Here is a 13,560-nt window from a genome sequence, read left to right on the forward strand (position 1 = left end):
TCTCTCTCTCTCTCTCTCTCTCTCTCTCTGTCTCACACACACACACACACACACACACACACACACACACACACACACGCAAAGAGCAGCAGGCAGATGGGAAGACGGAAGAAGGAACAAACGTCCTTAGACCATGGAATTTGTGTGTGGGAGGACTCCTTGCTCTGAGACTAACGTGGCTTAAGGCCACGACAACAGTCTTCCTGGCACTCTGGAATTTCCCTTTTTTAGGCCCCACAGCCTTGTGCCCTTGGCGCACCGTTTCTCTCCTTCAATGGGCACCTCTTTTCAATTCACGGGATTGCGCACCTTTCGTTAGGGACACTAACACAGTCCAGACAGTGCCGCGTCATGTGTCTCTGCGGTGTTTGTGAACAGGAATTGCACGAAACTGAATTCCCGGCATCCCAGCTGGTAAAGGAAACCTGAGCTGCCGACCAAGCTGCTCCTCTAATCTTGAGAACTTCTGATTCACAGCCCTGCAGGGAAGACGTGCTGATGTCTGATTATTGTTCTTACAGAAACTCAGGATGAAAACCGAAGAAGAGGCCCGGATTCATATGGACATTGAAATGTTCCTTAGAAAGCAGCAGCAGGTGGGTCACCAAAACTTTTCTGTGCTTTGAGTCTTTTTGTACTCTGCTCATACTGAGGAAACAAAAAAAATATTTTGAAGAAAAACCAGCCATCATTCTTTCAGCCTAATGAGCTTGAGCTCACATGTTATTTCAGGGTTGTGCATCTGAATAGATATCTTATATAGTTACAATCTGAGAGAGTACAAGTAAAATTTTGTTTTCCGCTTTTATCATTGAGCTTAGATAAGAAATTTTTTGATTCCTATATTGCTGTATACTCATAATTTTTAAATTATGACTTAATTTATGACAAAATTTAGTAAGTCAAATTATGACTTAAAAATTTATGGGCCGGGCACAGTGGCTCACGCCTGTAATCTCAGCACTTTGGGAGTCTGAAGCGGGTGGATCACCTGAGGTCAGGAGTTCGGGACCCGCCTGGCCAACATGGTGAAACCCCCTCTCTATTAAAAATACAACAATTAGCCAGGCGTGGTGACAGGCACCTGTAATCCCAGCTACTCAGGAAGCTGAGGTGGGAGAATTGCTTGAACCTGGGAGGCAGAGGCTGCAGTGAGCTGAGATTGTGCCACTGTACTCCAGCTGGGCAACAGAGCAAGACCCCGCCTCAAAAAAAAAGACATAATTTTAAAATTAATTATTTTTAATTATGACTATATTAAAATGTTTTCCCATTAGTATAGTGGCCAATAAATAAAAAAGAAAAATAAAGGCCAGGTGCAGTGGCTCACGCCTGTAATCTCAGCACTTTGAGAGGCCGAGGCCGGCGGATCACCTGAGGTCAGGAGTTCTAGACCAGCCAGGTCAACATGATGAAACCCCATCTCTACTAAAAATACAAAAATTAGCCGGGCGTGGTGATGCAGCCCTGTAATCCCAGCTATTCGGGAGGCTGAGGCAGAAGAATCGTTTGAACCTGGGAGGCAGAGCTTGCAGTGAGCCGAGATCACACCACTCACTCCCGCCTGGGTGACAGAGCGAGACTCTGTCTCTAAAAAAAAAAAAAAAAAAGATTTACTAATTTTTTACGTTATAAAAATAACATTCCCAGTTGAGTGAGGATTTTTAAAATGACTCATTGCTTTTCATTTTTTATGTTATTACAGTTTCTTTATAAAATAATTGAAAATCGTTGTTTAATGTTCCATTGAATGGTTGTGCCATAGTTTGTTACAAATTTTTTTTTTTAATATTTAGGTTGTTTCCAAAGTTTTATTATTATAAATAATGCACTTATTAAAGCTTAGCCCAAAGAACTATTTTTCTTCATGGCAACTATTTACTAAAAGTAAATCTCAATCATAAGATGATTATTTCAGAGACTGGTATTTTGTGACTTTTGATAAACATTGCCGACTCTCTAACCTGTGCTGCCGCTAGCAGTGTTGCAGGCAGTCATTTCAAGGTCTCTTCAACATTAGTAGCCATTTTAAATATTTTTCAAAGTCTGCTAATTTAATGAGTTGTTTTGTTTTTTTTTGTTTTTTGGTTTTTTTTGCTTATTAATAGAAGTGAACATAACATTTTTCCATGTTTACTCAATTTATTTCTTCTTATGTGAAATATATATGACAGAAGTGGTTTTAAAAGCATTTTCAATACTAATAACCAAGCTGGGTCTATAATATATCTAAGGTTAGAAGTATGTCTAAGTGTAGCTGGAGTCTTTCTTTACTTTGTTTTTTGGGGGTTTTTTTGAGATGCAGTCTTGCTTTACCATCCAGGCTGGAGTGCAGTGGCATGATCTCGGCTCACTGCAACCTCCGCCTCCTGGGTTCAAGCGATTCTCCTGCCTCAGCCTCCCGAGTAGCTGGGACTACAGGTGCCTGTCACCACGCCTGGCTAATTTTTGTATTTTTAGTAGAGACGGGGTTTCACCATGTTGGCCAGGCTGGTCTAGAACTCCTGACCTCAGGTAATCCACCTGCCTCAGCCTCCCAAAGTGCTGGGATTACAGGCGTGAGCCACCGCGCCAGCCACCGCGCCCAGCCCCAGCTAGAGTCTTTCAAAATATCCCTGTTGGATGAACAAAGAGAAAATTTTCCAGCTTAGTTATAATACAGCTTGCTTTTTGGAAAAGCTAATGAGTTTTCAGTCAACGATTCCAAATGTGTGGTTAAGGAGAATTTGTAGATGCTATCTTGCAGGTCTTTACTGAAAAAAATATCTGGTAGGCTATTAGAATTAGGGTTCTGTAGCCCTGCAGTTTCAGAACTATGTATCATGTTACCTGTTTCAAGTGTGAGATACCTGGCAGGTGTTGGATATTTATCAGTGAGTTGTTGGATAAATGGATCACGAAGGGATGACGCCAGAGTTTCTCAGATCTTCAGCCCAATAACACAAGCAATACATAAGTATGTATTTTTTTATTTTTTATTTTTTAGGGGCAGGGTCTCTCTGTTTCCCAGCCTTCAGTGCAGTGGTGCCATCATAGCTCACTGCAGCCTCAAACTCCTGGGCCCAAGTGATCCTCCCACCTCAGTCTTCTGAGTAGCTGGGACTACAGCTGTGCACCACCATGTCCAGCTACAATGTAAGACAGAAATATATAAATTAAAGAAAGTGAAAGCCCTCTTAAATTACTCCCCTTTCTGAAGGGAAGTTTCTTCCACATGTATTTCTTTTCATATACTTATACCTCAAAACATACATATTTTCAGTGGTTTTCTGTTTTGTTTTGTTTTTTAAGAGGAGTCTCGCTCTGTCGCCCAGGCTGGAGTGCAGTGGTGCGATCTTGGCTCACTGCAACCTCCGTCTCCTGGGTTCAAGTGATACTCCTGCCTTAGCCTCCAGAGTAGCTGGGATTATAGGCACCAGCCACCTCGCCCAGCTAATTTTTGTATTTTTGGTTTCACCATGTTGGCCAGGCTGGTCTAGAACTCCTGACCTCAAGTGATCTGCCCACCTTAGCCTCCCAAAGTGCTGGGATTACAGGCGTGAGACACCGCGCCCGGCCTAGTGTTTGTTTTTTACGTAAATTGGATCATACTATATATAGTGTTCCAGAGCCTGTTTTTTCCTTTTTACATTTACTTTGTTTTTAATGTTTTCTGTAGCAATACAACTGATAGATAATATCTCATAGTCAGAATACACTGAAATTTAGTGAACCATTCTGTCAGTACATTTAGGTTGTTTCAGGTTTTGCTGTGACAACATTATGAAACCTTCTTGGTTCTGTCTCTAAGTGGATGGTATTTGGAAAGGCTATTTATTTTGTGTATTGCTGTGGATTCCTTAGACCCTCTAGTGGTTTTTCAGTTGATTCATTTGGATTTCCTAGGTGGAAAATCTTATTGCATGCAAACAATAACAATTCTGTATTTTCCTTTTAATTATTTGTATGTCTATTTTCATTTCATGGCTTATTGTATAGCTGGAAAGCCAGTGTACTTGTTAACTGTAGCAGTGATAATGGGGCACCCTTTCTCTATTGTCAGTTGTTAACACACCACCATTGTTCTGGTGTTTTAGTCAGGATTACACGTGAGTTTGTCACAGTCAAGTTTCTGATACGCAAGTTAGAGCATTCACAGGGAAAGAACTGACCCTGAAACTTGGAATGGGAACACCTGCTCGGATTTGGATGAAACCGACAGATCAAAGCTCCCTTGGCAGTGGTAGTACTCTGCCCTCCTGGGTCTCAGGACACTTCCTTTGCCTGAAAGTCCTGTGATAACTTCATCTGGGAGGACGCCTTGGAAAGGGATGCGCTTTCCTCAGACCCGGCACAGTCACCCCTGTTGTCACTGGATCTGTAACTAGGTCAAATCTTAGCATGTTACAGGGGGACATATAACTCAGATAACTCACTCCAAAGGAAATCACTTACACACCAAAAGAATGGTAAGATTTTGCTAATAAATATTGGAAGAAACCTGGGAAACATGTTGAATTGATTCTAAGAGTGTTTGATCCAACAGGGTAGGCTAGAACATTCCATTTGGTTAATTCATTGATACAGACGCACTTACCTGAGAGTCTAGATGTCATGGGTTAGCTTGTGCAGCTAGAGGTGATTCAACAGTTGCCTACATTTGATGAGGTGGAGATGCCAGAGCTTCCCTGCTATGATTTGGGGGAGACAATCCAGAGACGTAGGGAGACAGGAATGTCACAGTGGATTTATCATGTGTGACTTGCACATCTACCACCAAACACCCATCCATAACCATGAGAAGGCCCAGAAGACACTTCTTTACTAAGACATTGAGAAACAGAATAGTGAGGGGAGCATCTGCATCCCTAAAAGCTCTGTGCTTGCTTTCCTGTGTAGGCAGGTGTGACCCTAAGGATGTTGTCACTGAGACGAGCTTCCTGATATCAGTGGGGTGATGGGGTCCCAAAGTGCCTTAGGATAACTGGGAGCACTTAATTGTCAAAGATAAGGTGGGAACATTTACCACAAAGGGCGGTAGAGACTAACGGTAATCAGAATGCCTTTGGCCATAGGGATTCTTGGCAATGGCTAATCAATCATGGTATCTCTAGGAACAAAATTGATGGGCTGCCTACTAAAGTATAACAGAAAAAGAGTCCGGGTCTGGTAGCCAGAACCCTGATTTGAATCACCACAGTAGAGAGTTACGGCCGCTCCCCTAGCTCCTAGGACTGGGTCAATTCACAGCCCCAGAGCCCCTTTATGAACTGCGGTGTAGGTGTGGGGGCATGTCCCCCCGAGGATGAACTCTGCAGCCCTGCTGCAAGTACCTACCATAAGTCTCCCTGTAGCTCCTACTCAGAAGAACTGTGTAATTTACAGAGTGACTGTGCACTGGGATGACTGAAGCTTTGGCTCTGAACGGATGTTCATCCACAGGGACCCAAAGTGACACTGCGGCCACTAGTCAAAATGGGCGGTTATGGTGGCTAGGTGACAGATGGAGCCTGAACTAGCCTGACTGTGAGTCCACCTGTTCCGTGGACCCTCTCTGTCTTTGTTTCCTCCGTTACTGAAGCTGTTATTGGACTAGATATACTTGGGGACATTATGATAGTAAGCACCAAGTCGAGCTTCTTGAACTTCCCCTCCCTACTGAAATAGAAAACCAGAAGCAGTGCTGCACTCCTGGTGGAACTACAGAGATTAGCGCCACCATCGAAGACCTGAAGGAAGCAGCAGTGGTGATTCCACGTCCCTATTTAACTCAGCCGTCTGGCCTGCGCAGAAGAGGTGTGGATCTTGGAGAGTTATTATGGACTATTGTAAATAGTGACTCCAGTTGCAGCTACTATTTTAAATGCAGTATCTTCCTTGGAGCACGTCTTCAATGGCCCCTGGGTCTTGGTATACAGCCGTTAATCTGACCAAAGCTCTGTCTTCAAACCAATTTGAAAGACCGCCAGAAGCAGTCTGCTTTTACCTGCAGGGCCAACAGTGCCCCTTCGTAGTCCCACATCAGGGCTGTCAGCGCTGTTCTCTCCCATAATCCGGTCTGCAGAGAGAGCGCCCCCTGGACTTTTCACAAAACGTCATAGTCGCTCACTGCATTAATGATGTTGTGCTGATTGTATCTGATGAAGAGGAACTAGCAAGGACTTTAGATACCTAAGTAAGAAATATGTGAACTAGAAGGTGAGCGCTTAACTCCATTTCTGATACCAATTCTTTATCATTAGTAATCCATTTAGGAGACAGAAATCATACCAATAATTTAACAGATAAAATCCAACAAAAAGAATCACGAGCTATTCATAAGGGATTGGCTACTCAGAGGGATAAAAGAGAACTCTAAAGAACATCCTAAGGCCAGGCATGGTGGCTCATGCCTGTAATCCCAGCACTGTGGGAGGCCAAGGTGGGAGGATTGCTTGAACCCAGGAGTTGGAGACCAATCTGGGAAATATAGTGAGACCTCATCTCTACCAAAAAAAAAAAAAAAGAAGAAGAAGAAGAAGAGGGAGAGAGGGAGGGAGGGAGGGAGGGAGGAAGGAAGGAAGGAAGGAAGGAAGGAAGGAAGGAAGGAAGGAAGGAAGGAAGGAGGGAAGGAGGGAGGGAGGGAGGGAAGGAGGGAGGGAGGGAGGCTGGCCCAGGACAATATCCAAAAAAGAAATAGACTGGAAAGGTGGGGGCAGGAGGGGGAAGGATCCTTCCCAAGGGTAAATTCAGGCCTCATTGGAGAGGGTATGGCCGTGGCCCACTGGATGGCAGCAGTGTTTGCTGGGTTGCCTTGGGCCAGAGCTGGCTCACAGCTAGCTGGCAGGATAAGGCTGGCAAGCAGGAAACTGTGGACCTTGCTGTTTGTTTGTTTCCTAATCTGGATGCGTACTCAATTAGGGGGAAAAAAAAAGAACAAAACTTTTTTTGTCCATTGAGATATTTTTTCTCCTTTAATATGTTAATAGAGTAGAATACATTAAGAGTTGCTGATTTGAGTCATCCTTAAATTCCTGGGATAAACCCCACTAGGTCACAATGCGTTTGGCCAGCAGGAATCCTCCTGCGTGGTCTCCGTACAACGTGTGGGTGGACAAGTGCCACCGGGTGTCCCCGCACATGCCGCTGGCGACAGGAAACGGGGCGGCGCCCTCCTGTCGCGCCTCCAGCGCCCTCTACTGACGCAGCTTAGCATTTTGTTAGCTGGCAAGAAAAAACGTTCCTAGCAAGCATCCACCTTCACCAAGAAAGGTGAATTTGGAGCTGACAGGCAATAAATTGTAACTGGCACAAATGAGTTTTTCTTTAAATTACCAAGTGTGAGGTTTACTCTGTAGGTTTCTGGTAGACAAGCTTTATCAACTTCAGGAAGTATCTTTTCTTGTTAAAAGTTTGTTTTCTCAACAAAATGAGTACTTGATTTTGAGATGGATTTTTTTTCATTAATTGAGATGATATTGTTTTCTCTTCTTTAATATGTTAATAAAGTGAAATACATTCCTAGATTTGTTGATGTTGGGTCATCTTCAAATTCTTGGGGTAAATATTACCCGATCATAGTGTGTTGTTCCTTTTTTTTTTTTTTTTTTTCTTGAGACGGAGTTTTGCTCATCACCCAGGCTGGAGTGCAGTGGTGCAATCTCGGCTCGGTGCAACCTCTGCCTCCCGAGTTCAAGCGATTCTCCTGCCTCAGCCTCCCGAGTAGCTGGGATTACAGGCATGCGCCACCATGCTCGGGTAATTTTGTATTTTTTTAGTGGAGACAGGGTTTTCTCCATGTTGGCCAGGCTGGTCTTGAACTCCTGACTTCGGCTGATCCACCTGTCTTGGCGTCCCAAAGTGCTGGGATTACAGGCGTGAGCCACCGTGCCTGGCTTGTTATTCCTTTAATAGACTGCTAAAAAACTGATTTATAGACTTAAAAATTTTTTTTGTATTTTAAACTTTTTTTTTAATTTTTAATTTTTGTGGGTACATAGTAGGTGTATACACTTATGGAGTGCATGACGTACTTTGATGCAGGCGTGCAATGTGTCGGAGTCACATCAGGGGAAATGGGGTATCCATCACCGTCAGTCTTTATCCTTTGTGTTACAAATGATCTAATTATACTCGTTTGGTTCTTTTTAAATTTACAATTAAAGTATTGACTATGGTCACCCTGTTTTGCTACCAAATACTGGGTCTTATTCATTCTTTCTACTTTTTTGTACACATTAATCATCTCCACGTCCTCCCCATCCCCCACTACCTTCCCAGCCTCTGGTAACCACCCTTCCACTCTTGATCTCCATGAGTTCAATTGTTTTAATTTTTAGCTCTCACAAAGAAGAACATGTGAAGTTTGTCTTTCCGTGCCTGGCTTATTTCACTTAATGTAATGACCTCAGTTCCATCTATATTATTGCAAATGACACAATCTCGTTCTGGGCTGAATAGTACGCCATTGTTTATATGTCCCACCTTTTAAAGTTATTTATTTATTTATTTATTCCTTTTTGAGAGGGAGCCTTGTTCTGTTGTCCACGATCTCGGCTCACTGCAACCTCTGCCTCCCTGCAACCTCTGCCTCCCGGGTTCAAGCAATTCTCCTGTCTCAGCCTCCTGAGTAGCTGGGATTACAGGCACCCACCACTACACCTGGCTACTTTTTGTATTTTAGTAGAGACAGGGTTTCTCCATGTTGGTCAGGCTGGTCTCGAACTTCTGACCCCAAGTGATCCACCTGCCTTGGCCTCCCAAAGTGTTGGGATTACAGGCGTGAGCCACCGCACCTGACTCCACCTTTTCTTTATCCATTCATCTGTTGGTAGACACTTACATTGCTTCTAAACCTTGGCTATTGTGAACAGTGCTACAATAAACATAGGAGTGCAGACATCTCTTCAACATCTAATTTCCTTTCTTTTGGGTATATACCTCGCAGTGAAATTGCTGGATCATATGGTAGCTCTATTTTTAGTTTTTTGAAGATCCTCCAAACTGTTCTCCATAGTGGTTGTGCTAATTTACGTTTCCACCAACCCACACCGTACAAGGATTCCTTTTTCTCACATCCTTCCCAGCATTTGTTATTGTCTGTCTTTTAGATATACGCCATTTTAACTGGGGTGAGATGATGTCTCATAGTTTTGATTTGCATTTCTCTGATGATTAGTGATGTTGAGCACCTTTTTATATGTCTGTTTGATGTTTGTATGTCTTCTTTTGAGAAATATCTATTTCGATCTTTGGCCCTTTTAAAATACATATATATATATATAGAGAGAGAGGGATGAGGTCTCACTATGTTGCCCAGGCTGGCCTTGAACTCCTGAGCTCAAGCAATCCATCCTCTAGCCTAGGCCTCCCAAAGTGCTGGGATTATAGGTGTGAGTGATTACACTCGGTCCTTTTGGCCCATTTTTCACATTATTAGATTTTTTCCTATAGACTTGTTTGAGCTCCTTATATATTCTGTTTATTAAACCCTTGTCATATAGGTAGTTTGCAATTATTTTCTCCAGTTCTGTGGGTTGTCTTTTCACTTTGTTGATTGTCTTGTTTGCTATGCAGAAGCTTTTTATTTTCTTTCTTTTTTTTGACAGAGTCTTGCTCTGTCGCCCAAGCTGGAGTGTAGTGGCACAATCTCGGCTGACTGCAACCTCCACCTCCTGGGTTCAAGCAATTCTCGTGCCGCAGCCTCCCGAGTAGCTGGGACTACAGGAGTGCACTGCCATGCCCAGCTAATTTTTGTATTTTTAGTAGAGGTGGGAGTTTCACCATGTTGGCCAGGCTGGCCTTGAAGTCCTGGCCTCAAGTGATCCACCCGCCTCAGCTTCCCATAGTGCTAGGATTACAGGCATGAGCCACTGCACCTGGCCTGTGCAGAAGCTTTTTAACTTGATATGATCCATTTGTTCATTTTTGCTTTGGTTGCCTGTGCTTGTGGGGTATTACTCAAGAAATCTTCGCCCAGTCCAATGTCCTGAAGAGTTTCCCCAGCGTTTTCTTTTAGTAGTTTCATAGTTTGAGGGTTTTTTTTTTTTTTTTTCCTGAGACGGAGTCTTTGCTCTGTCAGCCAGGCTGGAGTGCAGTGGCGCGATCTCAGCTCACTGCAAGCTCCGCCTCCTGGGTTCACGCCATTCTCCTGCCTCAGCCTCCCGAGTAGCTGGGACTACAGGCGCCCGCTACCACGCCCGGCTAATTTTTTGTATTTTTAGTAGAGATGGGGTTTCACTGTGTTAGCCAGGATGGTCTCGATCTCCTGACCTTGTGATCCACCTATCTCGGCCTCCCAAAGTGCTGGGATTACAGGCGTGAGCCACTGCGCCTGGCCAGTTTGAGGTCTTAAATTTAAATCTTTAATCAATTTTGATTTAATTTTTGTAAATGGTGAGAGATAACTGTCTAGTTTCATTCTTCTGCATATGGATATCCAGTTTCCCCAGCACCATTCATTGAAAGGACTATCCTTTCGCCAGTGTTTGTTCTTGGTATCTTTGTCAAAAGTGAATTCACTATAGATTTATTGATTTGCTTCCGGGTTCTCTATTCTGTTCCATTGGTCTATGTGTCTATTTTTATTCCAGTGCCATGCTGTTTTGGTTACTATAGCTCTATAGTATAATTTGAAATCAGGTAATGTGATTCTTCCAGTTTATTTTTACTCAGGATAGTTTTGGCTATTCTGGGTCTCTTGTGGTTCCATATCAATTTTAGGATTTTCTATTGCTGTGGAGAATGTCATTGGTATTTTGATAAGGAGTGCATTGAATCTGTGGATTGCTTTGGGTAGTAATGTACATTTTAACAATATTGATTCTTCCAATCCATTAACATAGAATATCTTTCCATTTCTTTTATCATTTTTTCTTTTGTCCTCCCTGTGTATTTTCAAATAGCCTATCTTCAAGCTCACAGATTCTTCTGCTTGATCACTTCTGCTCTTAAGACTGATGCCTTCTTAAGTATGTCAATTGCATTTTTCAACTCAAGAATTTCTGCTTCTTTTTAATTATTTCAATCTCTGTTAAATTTATCTGATAGATTTCTGAATTCTTTCTCCATGTTATCTTGATTTTCTTTGAGTTTCCTCAAAATGGCTATTTTGAATTCTCTGTCTGAAATGTCACATATCTTTGTTTCTCCAGGATTAGTCCCTGGTGCCTTATTTCATTTGTTTGATGAGGTCATGTTTTCCTGGATGGTCTTGATGCTTCTGGATGTTCATCGGTGTTTGGGCATTGAAGAGTTACGTATTTATTGTAGTCCTTGCAGTCTGAGTTTATTTGTACTCATCCTTGTGAAGGCTTTCTAGGTATATGAAGGGACTTGAGTGTTGTGATCTCAGCCGCACCTCATTAGGGAACACTCCAAGCCCATAATTCTGTGGTTCATGCAGACTTGTAGAGGTATCACCTTGGTGGTCTTAGATAAGATCCAGAAGAATTTTCTGGATTGCCAGGGAGAGACGCTTGTTCTTTTTCCTTACTTTCTCCCAGAATCTCTCTCTTTGCTGAGCTGCCTGGAGCTGAGAATGGGGTGACACAAGCCCCCTGGTGACCACCACCACTGCAACTGTGCTGGGTCAGACCTGAAGCCAGCACAGCACCTGGTCTCACCTAAGGCCTGCTGTAACCACTACCTGGCTACCGCCTATGTTTGCTCAAGGCCCTAGGACTCTACAATCAGCAGGTGGCAAAGTCAGCCAGGCTTGTGTCCTTCCCTTCAGAGTGGCGAGTCCCCCCAGGCTCTGGGCGGGTCCAGAGATGCTGTCTGGGAGCCAAGGGCTGGAGTCAAAAACCTTAGAAGTCTACCTTGTGCTCTAAGCTCCTGCAGCTAAGCTGGCCTTCAAGCCACAAGACAAAGTCCTTCCTACTCTTCCATCTGCTTTCCACATGCAGAGGAGCCTCTGCTCATGGCCATGACTACCACAGGCCCATGGAGAGTGCCGCCAGGCTACTACTGATGTTCACCTAAAGGCCCAAGGACTCTTCAGTCAGCTTGTGGTGAATGCTGCCAGGCCTGGGACTTACTCTTCAGGGGAGTGGGCTACTCTCTTGCCCAGAGCAGGACCAGAAATACCATCCAAGAGTCAAAGCCTTGGGCCGGGGGTGGTGGCTCACACCTATAATCCCAGCACTTTGGGAGGCTGAGGGGGGTGGATCACCTGAGGTCACAAGTTTGAGACCAACCTGGCTAACATGGTGAAACCCTGTCTCTACTAAAAATACAAACATTAGCCAGGCATCGTGGCAGGTGCCTGTAATGCCAGCTACTTGGAGGCTGAGGCAGGAGAATCGCTTGAACCCCAGAGGTGGAGGTTGCAGTGAGCCAAGATCATGCCACTGCACTCCAACCTGGGTAACAGAGTGAGACTCCATTTCAAAAAAATAAGCGTCAAGGCCTGAACTGGGGACTCCAAGAGCCTCTTGGTGCTCTACCCTACAGTAGTTGAGGTGGCACCTAAGGTGTAAGACAGTCTTCTTTTACTTTTTCCTCTGCTTTTCTCAAGCAGGAGTCTCTCACCATAGCCACTACCATGTCTTCGAAGCCAGCACATCTCAGAGTCTCGCCCAAGGCCCATGGTGTACCCCTGCGAATCACTGCTGGTGATTCAGGGCCCAGGGGCTCTTTCGTCAGTAGATGATGAATCCTGCCAGGACTGGGTCCTCCCTACAAGGCAGCGCGTTCCCTTCTGGCCCAAGGTGTGTCTAGAAATGCCACCCAGGAGCTAGGCCTGGAGTAGGGGCCTCATGACTCTGCCCATTGCCCTATTCTCCTGTGGCTGAGCTGGTATCCAAGATGCAAGACAAAGTCCTCTGTACTCTTCCCTCTCCTCAAACAGAAGAAGGGGAAGTCTCTTTTAGAGGCGAGCTGCACTGCCTGAGGTGGGGGGATGGGTGACACAAGCACTCCCTTAACCACCCCGGCTGTGTCTCACTAGGTCCCAAGTCCCCCAAGGCCACAGGCACCAGGACCAGGACTTGCCTAAGGGTTGTAGTCCTCATGGCCTAGACCCCCTTTTCAAGTATATTTAGGATCCCAGAGCAGTGTAGCCGTGATGGTGAGGCTTGCTGGGACTCGGGTCCCACCCCTGGGCTGGGCGGTTCTCCTCTGGCTGGGGCTGGTCTCAATGCTCCCTCCATGGGTGGGCATCACCCGAGTTCAACCCGGTTTTGCTTTCCACCGTGACGGCAGCACCAGGTTCAATGCACAGTCACAGGCACCATGCCCTCCCTCCCACAGCTGCTCAGATTCCCACCCTGTGCCATGTGGCTGCTGCCAGGGGATGGAGGAGGGTGTCGTCAGCAATTCAAAACCGTCTTTCCTGCCCTCTTCATGCCTTTTCAGCAATACGAAGTTAAACCAGGTACTGCGATTGCTTACCTGATTTTTGGTTCTTATGAAGGTGCGTTTTTGTATAGATAGTTGTCAAACCTAGCGTTCCTGGGTGGCAGGGGTAACTGTCAGTGGAGGCTTCTATTTGGCCATCTCGCTCTGTACTGCCTCTGCTTCCTTTTTATTAATTTTCATTTTTCTTTTTTTCCTTTTTATATCTTATCTCTCCCTTATTTTGTGTTGTCTTGTGGCATTCTT

General features: G+C 44.6%; 1 protein-coding gene across 20 annotated transcripts in view; it reads left to right on the forward strand.

The window, feature by feature from the left end:
- The window catches only part of DRC9 (dynein regulatory complex subunit 9), a 69,817-nt gene that overhangs the window by 46,720 nt on the left and 9,537 nt on the right, over positions 1-13,560 (forward strand). For 17 of the 20 annotated variants that reach the window (XM_065539338.1, XM_015444569.3, XM_045387332.2 and 14 more), the window contains one exon: positions 522-596. In XM_065539338.1, the coding sequence (XP_065395410.1) occupies positions 522-596 (75 nt within the window). Of the gene's footprint in view, positions 1-521; positions 597-5,364; positions 6,252-13,560 lie in introns of those variants that run through there. The other 3 variants (XM_074030637.1, XM_074030634.1, XM_074030629.1) reach the window with 3 other exon arrangements.

This window comes from Macaca fascicularis, chromosome 2 (genome assembly GCF_037993035.2).
Source record: "Macaca fascicularis isolate 582-1 chromosome 2, T2T-MFA8v1.1".
NCBI classification, from domain to species: domain Eukaryota; kingdom Metazoa; phylum Chordata; class Mammalia; order Primates; family Cercopithecidae; genus Macaca; species Macaca fascicularis.